At 39.3% G+C, this 12,229-nt stretch overlaps 3 protein-coding genes across 3 annotated transcripts in view; 2 read left to right on the forward strand and 1 right to left on the reverse strand.

Moving 5' to 3' along the window:
* Positions 1-2,380: 2,380 nt before the first annotated feature.
* On the forward strand, positions 2,381-4,910 carry slc25a17l (solute carrier family 25 member 17-like). The gene is made up of 9 exons (XM_014010128.1): positions 2,381-2,682; positions 2,764-2,824; positions 3,205-3,271; positions 3,378-3,532; positions 3,628-3,744; positions 3,823-3,968; positions 4,145-4,240; positions 4,466-4,548; positions 4,629-4,910. Exons 1-9 carry the CDS (start codon positions 2,608-2,610, stop codon positions 4,774-4,776), a joined length of 948 nt encoding a protein of 315 aa, XP_013865582.1. The 5' UTR covers positions 2,381-2,607; the 3' UTR covers positions 4,777-4,910.
* Positions 4,911-6,987: 2,077 nt separating this feature from the next.
* Positions 6,988-9,908, reverse strand: dxo (decapping exoribonuclease). Its single transcript, XM_014010129.1, is given in 7 exon segments — positions 6,988-7,435; positions 7,521-7,615; positions 7,723-7,858; positions 7,940-8,159; positions 8,326-8,552; positions 8,828-9,293; positions 9,708-9,908. Coding segments are annotated over 6 exon segments (1,278 nt in total). The 5' UTR covers positions 9,292-9,293; positions 9,708-9,908; the 3' UTR covers positions 6,988-7,299.
* A 56-nt stretch (positions 9,909-9,964) lies between these two features.
* The window catches only part of whr1 (winged helix repair factor 1), a 5,181-nt gene continuing 2,916 nt past the window's right edge, over positions 9,965-12,229 (forward strand). Inside the window, exons 1-6 of the mRNA XM_014010130.1 lie at positions 9,965-10,072; positions 10,377-10,472; positions 10,548-10,690; positions 10,779-11,014; positions 11,100-11,197; positions 11,293-11,440. Of these exons, the coding sequence (XP_013865584.1) occupies positions 10,379-10,472; positions 10,548-10,690; positions 10,779-11,014; positions 11,100-11,197; positions 11,293-11,440 (719 nt within the window). The 5' untranslated portion in view covers positions 9,965-10,072; positions 10,377-10,378. The remainder of the gene's footprint in view (positions 10,073-10,376; positions 10,473-10,547; positions 10,691-10,778; positions 11,015-11,099; positions 11,198-11,292; positions 11,441-12,229) is intronic.

The raw sequence follows: 12,229 nt of genomic DNA on the forward strand, positions 1-12,229 counted from the left end.
TTTTGGTAATTTCATTTATGATGTGCTGCTGTCAAAAAGCACACTATTCCTGATCATGCTGCACATTTTGATATACTTTTTTTTTCAGGCTTTTATAAAATATTATTGGGCCAACAATATTAAAAATGTTCTAATAATTAATCACCAGCTTTAATAGATGTATATTTGAATATATGTATATATATATTTGCATATTTATATTATTGTGTATATATTGTATGTATGTATGTGTAACATATCTACCATTATTTCTCACATATATCCATATGACATATTCAGTACATAATTGATTTTTTTCATATTTTCTGGTTTCTGTTTTATTTATATTCTTTTTCAGTTTAAACTTTATTCTTAACATTTGTCTATATTGTTTTTATATTCACTGTGTACTTGTTATTGCCGCTGTAGCAATTGAATTTCCCTACTGTGGGATTAATAAAGGACTATTCTATTCTATTCTATTCTATTCTATTCTACTCTTTTCTAAAAATTGAAAAAGGGAACAGTGACTAAACAGGGTTTTGCAGAAGCAGCAACAACTGAATATTTACAGATAAAAATATACAAGCAGGCCTATTTTAGAGAGTTACAAATTATGTAAATAAAAACAGGAATCAGTATCAATTTAATTACTTTTAGTTGGTCTTTTGCTATTTTTAACTTCTAGTGTTTTTCTCATATACTGTTGATCTTTAGTGATATTAAGCTTTTAGTCCCGTTTCCACTGTGTTTAACTTTTAGCTGGCTTTTGCTACTTTTAGCTAGAATTTCCCTTTTAGCTTTTAGTTAGTTTTTGCTACTTTTACATTTAGCGGTGTTCTGCTTCTTTTAGCTTTCAGTTAGAGTTTTGCTTATTTTAGATTTTAGCTAATTTTTTTTTACTACTTTTGACTTGTAGCTAGCATTCTGTTTCCTTTAGTGTTCTGAATCTTTTAGGTTTTAGTATCTTGCTTGTTTGTCTTCTAATCAATATTTTGCTCATTTTGGCTTCTATCTTTCTGTGACCCCAACTCTGAAATGAAGAAGTGGGCATAGATAATGGATGGCATCTTTCTGCTTCTTTTAGCTGTTTTTTTTTTTTTTTTAGCTTTAAGCCTGTGCTTTGCCTTTTCAGGTTTAACAATTTAGTTTAATTTTCTAGCAAGTTTTAACAGTCGTTCATCACTTTTCATATTAAATTTTACTGTAGTTTGTGTTCAAAATATATGGAGTCCAGAGAAGACATGGGAGGAAAAATAAATAAATGGATCCTGACTTATTTTCTCAGGATCCCGTAAAAGAAGGATCCCGAGAAAGTTTCTCAGGATCCTGAGTTTTTTTTCCCGCTGGGTTCCGACTTTGTTTCTCAGGATCCTGACAAAGTAAGTCAGGATCCATTTATTTATTTTCTCCCATGTCCCCTCACAGGCTCCGTAAAAACATGCTGTTCATTTAAATAAAAAGCTTTCCAGTTGAAAAGACAACAAACAACAAAACAAAAGGCAACAAAAGGCAACTTTAAAAACACACGTCTTCTTAACTTCAATTAATACAAGTTTTAAGGGACTGCTGACAACCCTAATTGTAGTGACACCTTTAATTAGATACCACATAGCGGTAACATGACCTCCGCACGCACAAATGTACCAGAACTCAGAAGTCTTTATTCCTAATAAATGTCATGCTATGTGCATCCCAAAATTGTAGTGGCTTGGGTGGGGGTCTTTTTTTTCAGATAAACTGGGGTCTGGACCCCAGTTTATCTGGGGGGAGTGGAGGCACTGATTGGTGGGCCTGATGGATGGAGCTTCATCAGAGCTAAACAACAAAATAAATCTTAAGCTCCTACATTGAACAGTTCCTGAGTTATAAGCATTTCACCCCTCTTTGGATGGAGCCCCTCCTCAAATATGGGGTCTATCGTCAAACCGTTGGCTGGTGCAGTGTAGGTCGGACTCATTCAGTCCTGCCAAATTTCATGTTGATTGGTGCAYCCGTTTTTGTGCTACGGTTGACCAAAAATCACTGAAAAATAAAATAAACCGTACGAAAACAATATGACTCCCGCTTACACTTCGCATGCGGGGGTCATAATTATTATGTCAAAAGAATTGAAGCAGGGAGATAAAAGGTGTAATTATCCTGTATTTAGTTATTTTCCTGTCCAGTAGGGGGCGCAGGTCGTTATTTACTACTTGCTAAATGACACAGAAGAAGAAGAAGCACAAGGCGACATTTAATATGATAAATATATTACAAAAAGTAAAAGTGTACAGATTATTTTTTAAATAAAAACAAAGTTATATATAAAAAAAGAACATTTAAGTAACATAACTTAAAAATGTTTCGACCCTCTCTCCAGTAGGTGGTGGTAATGCACACCTTTCGTTATCACACCAGAAGAAGAAGAAGCTGTAGGCGGCACGGAAGTTTGTCTTCAGTCAAAAGCCGCTTTCTTCCAGTCGGCTCTCAGGTCTTAAAAACATTATGAAGCTGTAAACATTTTTTTGTTTTGTGCACCATTCATTCCCTCTGCCTGATAAACCGGGTCGACCAGTTGTCTCTCCTCGGGTCTCTCCGCGGTTACTTCCCGGCTTTTTTCCCGAGTCTTTCTGGGTCCATTCTGAAATGTCCGGAAATGGTGGCTCGGCTGACGGCCTTCTGTCATACGAGACGTTGGTTCATGCGGTGGCAGGAGCAATGGTGAGCAGTTTGATAATTAGTACATGTTTTAATAATTTTGTAGCTGGTGATGTAAGTTAAGGTTTAATTGTTGTCTTGRAGGGGAGTGTGACAGCCATGACTGTCTTCTTCCCTTTGGACACGGCCAAAAGCAGATTGCAGGGTGAGTCTAAGGACAGTTGTGTAAACTGTAACTAGGAAGATTTGCTTCATCYTAAAGCATTTATAACTCTGTCAAACCATGCAAAGGAGTAATATTCTAAATCATCTTTGCACTCTTACACAAATTGTGGAGACTAAAGCAATAAAGCAGTCAGCATTTTATTTAGAATTGAATGTTTCTTTGTTTAAGTAAGGACCAAGTTGCCAAGTGAACTCTTGTTGCACAATAAATACCCCTCCGTAGTTCTTTAGTTACAAATTAAACTGAAGGTATCAACAGGGATTAGGACTCTGAGCTGACASTTGTGTCTAATTCTTGCAACATTGTTCTATTTCAGAACAGCCGAGACACYAGTTTTTGAACATTTGTGTGTTTTTCAGTGGACGACAAGCGAAAGTCGAAGTCCACTCCWGTCATTCTGGCTGAGATAGCCAAGGAAGAAGGCTTGTAAGTATTATTTAAAACTATGCCATTTKAGTGAGTCTGTCGAGTGATAATCTGTTAGAATTCAGACTGATGCGATACCTACATAACTCTCCTGCACTTCTCCCAGTCTGTCTCTGTACAGAGGTTGGTTCCCAGTCATCTCCAGCCTTTGCTGCTCCAACTTTGTCTACTTCTACACCTTCAATGCGCTGAAGAAGGCGGCTGCATCTGGACCAGGYAAACCCAGACCGAGCAGAGACCTGCTGATGGGGATAGCAGCGGGTAAAAGTCATCACTTTTTTTGTTGTCCCAGTTAAGATGCCACTGTATGTTCAGGTTGTTAGTTTATATAATAAACTCTGTATTTGTTCATGCAGGGGTGGTGAATGTGATCCTGACGACTCCCATGTGGGTGGTCAACACTCGCCTGAAGCTGCAGGGGGTGAGGTTCAGAAACGAGGACCTCCACCTGACCCAGTACAGAGGCATATTCGGTGTGTGCTGTGTGTCTGTATTACGTTGCTTCTTTTTGAGCGCATGTCTGCTAAGCCTTGACGTGTTTTCGCTGTCAGATGCTTTCTCACAGATCATTTCTAACGAGGGAGTGAGAACGCTGTGGAACGGCGTTCTGCCGTCTCTCGTTCTCGTCCTCAARCCGGCCGTGCAGTTCATGATTTATGAAGCCATGAAGAGGAGGGCAGGAAAGGGAGCAAGAAAGGTAAGAAAAAMATTTTTATTGCAAATATTTTATGATCAAAACTTGTCTGAAAGACTTCGATTGGGAAGGGGCATCACAGAAATTAAGACCCATTATTTACACGTTGAATGAACACATTTTTTAGATAAAATCCATTCAGTTATTTCACACTGTTATGTATTTATCTCCTTCKACAGATATCCTCCGCAAATATTTTTCTCATTGGAGCTGTTGCCAAGGCCATTGCTACCACAGCGACGTACCCACTCCAAACAGTCCAGGCCATCCTGAGGGTAAATATTTCATATCATGAACTAATGAAGTTTCAGATGTTTGTATTTTCAGTAAGTCTCATAAAGACCAACGCTATAAATGCATTGGGTCTGGTTAGAAGAAATTTAAAGTGAAGTAAAAGCCTGGTAATGTTTTAGTGTGGTGTAAATGCGGATTGTTTTATWTTTTTTTATATTAAATTCAAAGATTTCGCTAAGGTAACCCACAGCTTGCTTCTTCATCAGTTCGGTCAGTACAAAGGTGATGGCAAGGGCGGTCTGATGGGAAGCCTCTCGACTATTTTTTTCCTGTTCGTGGAGAGGGTCAGGTGAGTTCACGGATCCACACTTACCCCCCGAACGTCATCTGCGAATGGTCACTGATATGAAGTTGATCTGATTGTTGCAGGACCCACGGCTTTCTGGGTTTGTACAAAGGCTTGGAGGCCAAGCTGCTGCAGACGGTGCTGACGGCTGCCCTCATGTTTGTTGTTTATGAAAAGATCACTGCTGCTACCTTCAAAGTCATGGGTTTGAACAGAAATCTGAAGCACTGAATACAGAGCAGCTTTAGTGTCGTCATTAACAGAAAGTTTTATCGGTGCCTGCTACTGATTTATGATTGTTTCAACGTGATATGCACTGTAATTTGAGCCAGTTTGCTTTTCTAAAGTATTTCCTGTGAACCCAGGATGGATTTATTTTCTTTCCAAAGAAGCATCTGGGTTTAAACTTTGACCATTTTTGTCTATGCAGACACATTTTCTCCACCACCTACGTCCTGTCTGGTGTGTTCATTTATGTTCTAAATGGTAATACTGTAGCGTTGGTATGACACTAATTCATACATATTCAAGAGCTTCTCTATTTACACTTAATGGGCCTCAWGCAAGAACACGTTCGTATTCTTATCCTAAATTTCTCTTACTTTTGTTCGTATGAAGGGTTCGTACGAACATGTCACGTCAGATTCAACAAACTCTTCTATCTTCAGGAAAAGTGCGTAAATGAGCTGCGTAAATTTCACCTGTTCTATCCAGCTGCTCGTGCATGCGAGAGGAGATTAGCATAATTACCACCCCCAAAAACACCATATAAGGCTATGTTTCCTACCTCAGATACAAGGAAGTGTTCATTCATGAAAAATGACAACGAAAACTAAAAAAATAAAAACTTTACGAGTTCAGAGACTGAAGTCCGTCTGTCAGAGATCCAGAAAAGAAAATCTGTCATTTTTAACAGCTCAGCTGTGGGATAAAAAGAGCTGCTAAAAGTATAAACAACTGTGTTAAATCATTTTCATTTATTCAGAAGACACAGCGCTGCGCACCGTACACCCCCCCGCACGCACTGCGCGTGCGCAGGTGGTCTCAGATGCGGGTTTGAAATAAGTCTGGCACTTTGGAGAAAATCCGGGACTTGATCATATATCCCCTCTGGCCTGGGAACGTCTTGAGTCCCCCAGGACGAGCTGGAAGGTGTCGCTGCGGAGAGGGGGTCTTTCTGCTGCTGCCACCGAGACCTGATCCCGGATAGGCGGCGGAAAACGGACGAACGGACAATTTATATTGTTAGTCTAAATTATTACATTTAAAATTATAACTCTAATTCAAGCAGAATAGCCTATTGTCAACATAATTATGGAGTGTAATTTATTTTCAACTCAAATTATCTTCAAACTAACGAAATATAAAGTTATTAGGGAAGAAAATCCGTCTGGATAACAGCAGACTGACTGCTCGTAAAATATACGACAGGTCTGGACCACTCGTGAATTTTGTTCGTATCTGAAAAAAATCTTAGAATACGAAAACATTGGTGAATGCCACAAATTCTCCTAAATCACTCGTACGCACAARTTAAGAACAAATCTGTGCGTACGAACGGTTCTTGCATGAGGCCCAATGACAGAAGAAAAAGTGTCAGGACCTGAGATTGCAATATAGGAAAACGTTTTTTCCCCTCTGAACATAGAAAAACAATGCTTTAGCTTTAAAAAGGCCAGTTTACGTGACATTCCYCATCTTTCCCATCAAATAAGATACTTCAACTCAGCCCAATTCCAGGGATTACACTTGGTGTACCTCACAATGTCAAATAGGTTCACTATACTTGACAAAACTGATGATTACTTTTTACCTTTAATTTGAAACATTCTCTCACTTGTGTTGTAACTGTGAATTTAAGCAGGTTTTATGTCCTGCAGCACAGAAACTTCATGAAATCGTGGCCAGATAAAGATTTTTGCTTGTGTGGAAATCGAAGTCAGTAAAATCAGAACTGATTTAAATAAAATTATAGTTTAAATGTAAAATCTGGATTTGATTTTCCAGTTTAGATTGTCAGTCATAACTTTTAAATATATACATGTATGACTAAAATTAATGTAATCAGGATTTAWTACGTTTAACAGTAAATACATGTTTGTATTGATGTTATAGTAAGTGCCTGAATACTTAGAATTGACTAAACTCTGAATTGTTCTAAATCTTGTAATTTTCTGTTTACACTCTCAGTTTAACGCTGCTGCAGTAGCGTGTGGCATTTATCGCCGTACATGTATGATTTATTAAAAGCTGCCTTTTAATCTTATTTTTTTTAAAGCTGATTTTCTCTCTTGYTTACCGAGCCACCTGTCTGTTTTGTGTGGTTACGGTTAATCATTAAGTGTTTTGCTTTCAGCACCACTTGGCGACTTGTGACATCCAGTTTTTACTGAAGCTGAACACAAAGTGCAAGTTGTATTTGGTACAATATCAGACCACGTGTTAGTTACTGTTGTATTTATTCAATTAAACATGGAATTCATTTGTTTACATGAAAATATTTGTAAGAAAAAAAAATTGTTACTGATCATTTAATTACTTGACTTTTTTACATCACATTTGTTTTAACAGTTTCAGTTTTTTTTTCGTTGACAATGTTTAAAAAATAAATTATTGTTTTAACAAGGGAATAATAAAAATTAAAGAATATTTACAAAGAATTACTTTATTTACAACTATTACATGCCACATGTAGCATTGAGATTTGATTGGTGCAGCTTGTCATTGAACTGTTTTCTGACTTAAAAAAAAAAATCAAAGTTTACCGTGTGAGTCTAGAAAACTGGTCACTGCCTCGGTGTACCAGGGGGGCAGGAAGGAAAACTGCGAGTCCCTGTGGACGGAGTAGGTCACATCTCTGTGGGGCTCCCAGCAGAACAGGTARACCACACTGAAATATTTTTATTGCAGCAGAAACTTTAACAGATATTTATCTGAATTTAAACATGGGAGAAGTGCAGTTTGTTATCACTCACCTGGGATTGTCTTCAGTAGCGACACGCTTCACAAAAGACAGAAAATCACAGCAGAAGTTCATGCACACTGTCGGCTTCCAGCAGTTGTGTTCATTCTGTAAAATAAAACCTGTAGTATTTATCCTAATGTTGAATTTCCTTATGTGTGATTGCTAACTGGAGGAAAAATAAAGCTAATATTGCTTAAATCACAACAATTCACCTTGATGAGCTGGGAAACTTTGGAGATTGGAAAAGTGTCAACAGAAACGACTGTTCCGCCATGATCCCTGAACCCCGCCACGACTCGAGGAACTCCAGGGAGAAAAGACTGAGCCCACCACTTGAGTAGTTTGAACCTGATAACCCCACCAAAATGAAAAGTACCTTCAGAATCCATGTAAAAACTAGAAAAAAAAACATTTAGCCGTTTCACTGACCTGTGGAAGTTGCTGCGCTGTTTGGGTGTGCAGATCTCCAAAGAGGTCTTCAGCTCCACGTAACAGGCAGGAGGTGGTGGAGCATTGGGGTCTTTATCTCGACAGTCCACCTCTCCGGAGAAAAGAAGTTTGTGATCTGTGAGGCGAGTGTGAACCACCGTGCAGAAGGCTTCATTAGTGTTCACCACTCCGCCGGGGTCAGGCAAACTGTGGATGTTATCTGCAGGGAGGGACAAAAATGTTGAGAATCTGTTTTATCACTGACAACTGGTTACTGCCAAATACCAAAAAAAGAAGGAATGGGGACACTAAAAGATAAAGCTGAAGCTTGTTGATGACCAGACTGATCACTTAAATAGAAGAAAAAACAAGAGTAACTGTCACACCTGCACACATGTACTGCTCAAACTTGTATCCCCAGTACATCATCTCCTGGTTCTTCTCAGGACGGTTCTCTCGGTCCCTGCGAGCAGCTTCTGTTTCCACCTCACTGATGTAAATTGTGCCGTTGAACCTGGTTACTGCCAGCAGCCAGCCCTCCCGTGTCTCYTATGGTGTAGTCAGCAGCTTGGTCAGGTGGCCCCGCCATGTCACAAAGTCAAAATCTAAAGGACTGAGAGGAGCAGAGGTTGGTCAAAGAACAGCTTTTCTTGCAGGTATCCATGTGGTAAAAAGTTGATAAACRATGGCAAAAAAAGAGGCACTATTCTCCAAAGAGCAAATATGACACATTATTCAGATTTAAAAAAGGGTAGGATAATTTACCAAGATCTGATTTTTTTTTCAACCAAACAAAAAAGCTGAATGAGCACCCTTCAAGAGTGATGTGTTGCAAGAGGTTCTACGTAAAAACAAACAAAGCTGCAATAAGTTAGCAGCTACTCTTACCGTGAAGAGTTTGCAGTTCCCTTCGATTCCAGTTTTGACATGTTGGTTATGATCCACTTAAGAATATGGTCRAGCCTCTCCTTCACATTTTCATCTCTCTTTACATAGCGATCTTTGTACCCATCCCTGAGATCAAAATTAGGACTTTTGTCWGGTTCCACATAGTATCTCATCTGCCTGTCGTCATTAAAAAACKTACGCTGAGAATCGAGAGAGAAACATCCTATTTCCACGGGCTGTTTGTACAAAGGAAAGTCTCTCTCATAAAGCTCCTTCCTTGTGCTCAGAGTCTGGGAGCTGAGTGGGTTTTGTGCTGCCGTCGACCGAGACTGATACTGGTGCTGATTAGGGGATCCAAAGGGTGTGCTGTCACCGTGGTTTCTTCTGTCATTGTCTCTTTCTCTCCTGTATGCCGACTGGTGATGGTACCCTGTGAGAGGGCTGCGAGATCTGTGGCGGTCCATTCCTACATTTGAAAAGAACAGAGAGACAAGCTGAAGATGCTCTTGACTCAAATATTCAATGTTCCAATCCAATCATAGTGTAACATGACCACAAAGCAGGTCTCTGGTTATAACCATAAGGGTCAAACAATGTCTGCACGTTTCTGTTTGACGCAACAAGATGCATGATATACTCAGTACTCAAAACTTTTACAACTGTCAACACACTGCGCATTAACAGCCTAGCATGACCCTCTGGCATTATCTGACACCAAAAACTACTGAATCTATTTTAAAACTGCTCTTTTATTCCTTATTTATATACTGTGCATGCATATGAATTTACACATCAATTTATTTTCATGCTATTTATCTTGCGTACTCATCACGAGTTTTCATTTATAAAATATCCATCTTTCTAAAATTATTAAACCTACCTMGGAGTACTCAACAAAACCTGTTTATTTGTCACTCGCTATAAAAAAACATTAAAATCAGGTTTACGTATATTATATCAAATTACATCATAACGTTTTTCCACTCATACAAATTAAACTTGGCAAAAGAAAGTGAGRAAAATAGTGAACGCGTTTTTCAGTCCGCTAACTAGCTACACATGCTACAAACAAATCTGACACAACTTCCGCTCAGGAAGTAACGTGATATATCGCGATACTTTATTCCACGTTACCCAAAATAATGGGGACAAGAAAATTCTTTATTTTGGAGTTGTGCCGAAGTTTTGGACTTTATGTTAGATAAAATTATGTTTAAGCTAAGTTTTATTGCCACACTTTATCAGGTAATGTTTGTTGTTGTTTTGTTAAAATTCTTGGTCAACATTTTGAATAAAAAAATGTCTGTGTTTATCAGCGTTAGCTTGACTTGACAGCTAAATTCAGTGTGATCAAAGTAAACCGTGTTTCCAGTAACATTGATATTTTTGGTAAATATTACGTGTGGAAATACGAACACTAAAAGTATTTAGGGGCGAGTGAGAGTAAAATAGTTTGCCTTATACAAACGATACATTTTCAGTGAGACACTTGGCTGCTTGAAGAAAACCACGTTAAAAACAGGATTTCTCTTTTTTTGTTCTGTTCCAGGTATGAACAGGAAACGGGCTCTTGTTTCAGACACTTTTAACTTGAAGAAAAGGAGAAATGGAACTGAAAAATTTGGAGCTGTCAGCCACAAAGATGGTGAGCTTTTTTCAAATTCTGTTGAAATCAAAACAATGTCTATTTTATAGTCCCATTCTTCTTTTTTTCTACAAGGACCAACGGACATTAAATCCACCTTGGAGTACCTCATGACGTTGTTTCCCAGGAAGCTCTTTAATGACGCTCTGCCTCAAATTGTGTTAAAGCACCAGTTGTACAGCATACATGATGACAAAACACTTGTTGACAAGGAAGTGGTAAAAAGMCTTTTCAGTCCTGTATATGCTTTATGATTTTCCAACTATTTATCTGAATGTGAAATACAGTCCATCTCTGTCCTTGCAGAGTAAACTGCGTGAGTGTGGAGAGCTGTTGATGTTCCAGCTTGGATTCGACACAGAAGCTTTTGGGCTGCTTTTCACTTCAGACTACAAAGCAAAAGTGCTGTCAGGCGAGGAGGGGAAGGCGACTCGAACAGTCGTGGAGAAGTTTTTGGAGAAAGTGGTGTCTTCGTGCACGGATCTGAGCTTCAGCAAAGACAAGATGCTGAGGGAGTTTCTCTTCACAGACTCTGAGATAACGTATGAAAGAACCCCAGTCTATGACACGCTGTGCTAAAAACTGAAAGTAAATCTTAATATTGTTTGTTTTTCTCTCGCCACTCAGGCAGCTGGTGAAATCAGGGGTCCTGACTGTGAGAGATGCAGGCAGCTGGTGGCTATCCATTCCCAACTCTGGCAAGTTCACCAAGTACTTCATACAAGGTTGGTTCTGTGCCTCACCGTAAAGGTGCCATGATATTTTGCCTCTGTCTGTTTTTTAAATCTATTACTGTTATCGTCTGGTCAACGTTTCTCAGGRCGTAAAGCGGTGCTTGGCATGGTGAAGAAGTCCAAATACAGTGAAGCGTTACAAGCAGACTTAGAGGAGCGACGAACAACTTCACAAGTTAAATTCCCTATGAAATATCACATCCATGATATTGTTGGAGCAGAGCTGGTAGAAAGGTAACATTTTTAATGGTTTCTTTCATTAAAAAGAAAAATAAGTAGGTCCTCTGGACGGGTTCTTCTTTAATGAAATGTTTCGTCTCTCCTCCGAGACTTCCTCAGTCTGAGGAGTTAGGCCTCAGACTTGGATTACCTTAYCCAATCAAGGCACTAACGATAGGTTGTTAGTGCCTGTTGGCTCTATTGTTCATAGAGGGTCATGTGCCCCATCACCTGACTATCGTTGGGGCCCCGATTCACACCTTTTGCTCACAGGGGGCGGAGTCATACTTGCAATAACAGCACTGTAGAAGGGATATGAAGGCCTCCACCTCTGTTTAATGGTGGACGGTTTTTCTTCACAAAGATGGCTTCCTTTACTCCTCTCTCAAACCAACGTTCCTCTCTATCAAGGATGAGAACACCTTCATCCCTGAAAGAGTGACCGCTGGCCTGTACATGAGTGTAAACTGCAGAGTTCTGACCCGATGAAGTAGCTCGTCTTTGCTGGCTCATTCTTTTGAACAGTGGCTGTTTTGTTTCCCCAATGTATGACTGATCACAGTCCTCCTGGCACTTAACAGCATATACTATATTACTCTGGGGGACTGGATCTTTGGGGTGAATTAATCTTTGTTGTAACGTGTTTTGGGGTTTGAAAGCCACTGGGACGTCATGTTTAGAGAAGAAAACATCTCAGTTTCTCTGAAACTCCCACCAACATACGGAATAACCACTGGTTTGGGTCTGGGTTTAGGGTCTTCATTTTCAGCTGGTTGTTGGCTGGAATTCTGTTTGGATTTCTTG

Source organism: Austrofundulus limnaeus, unplaced genomic scaffold, assembly GCF_001266775.1.
Source record: "Austrofundulus limnaeus strain Quisiro unplaced genomic scaffold, Austrofundulus_limnaeus-1.0 Scaffold65, whole genome shotgun sequence".
NCBI classification, from domain to species: domain Eukaryota; kingdom Metazoa; phylum Chordata; class Actinopteri; order Cyprinodontiformes; family Rivulidae; genus Austrofundulus; species Austrofundulus limnaeus.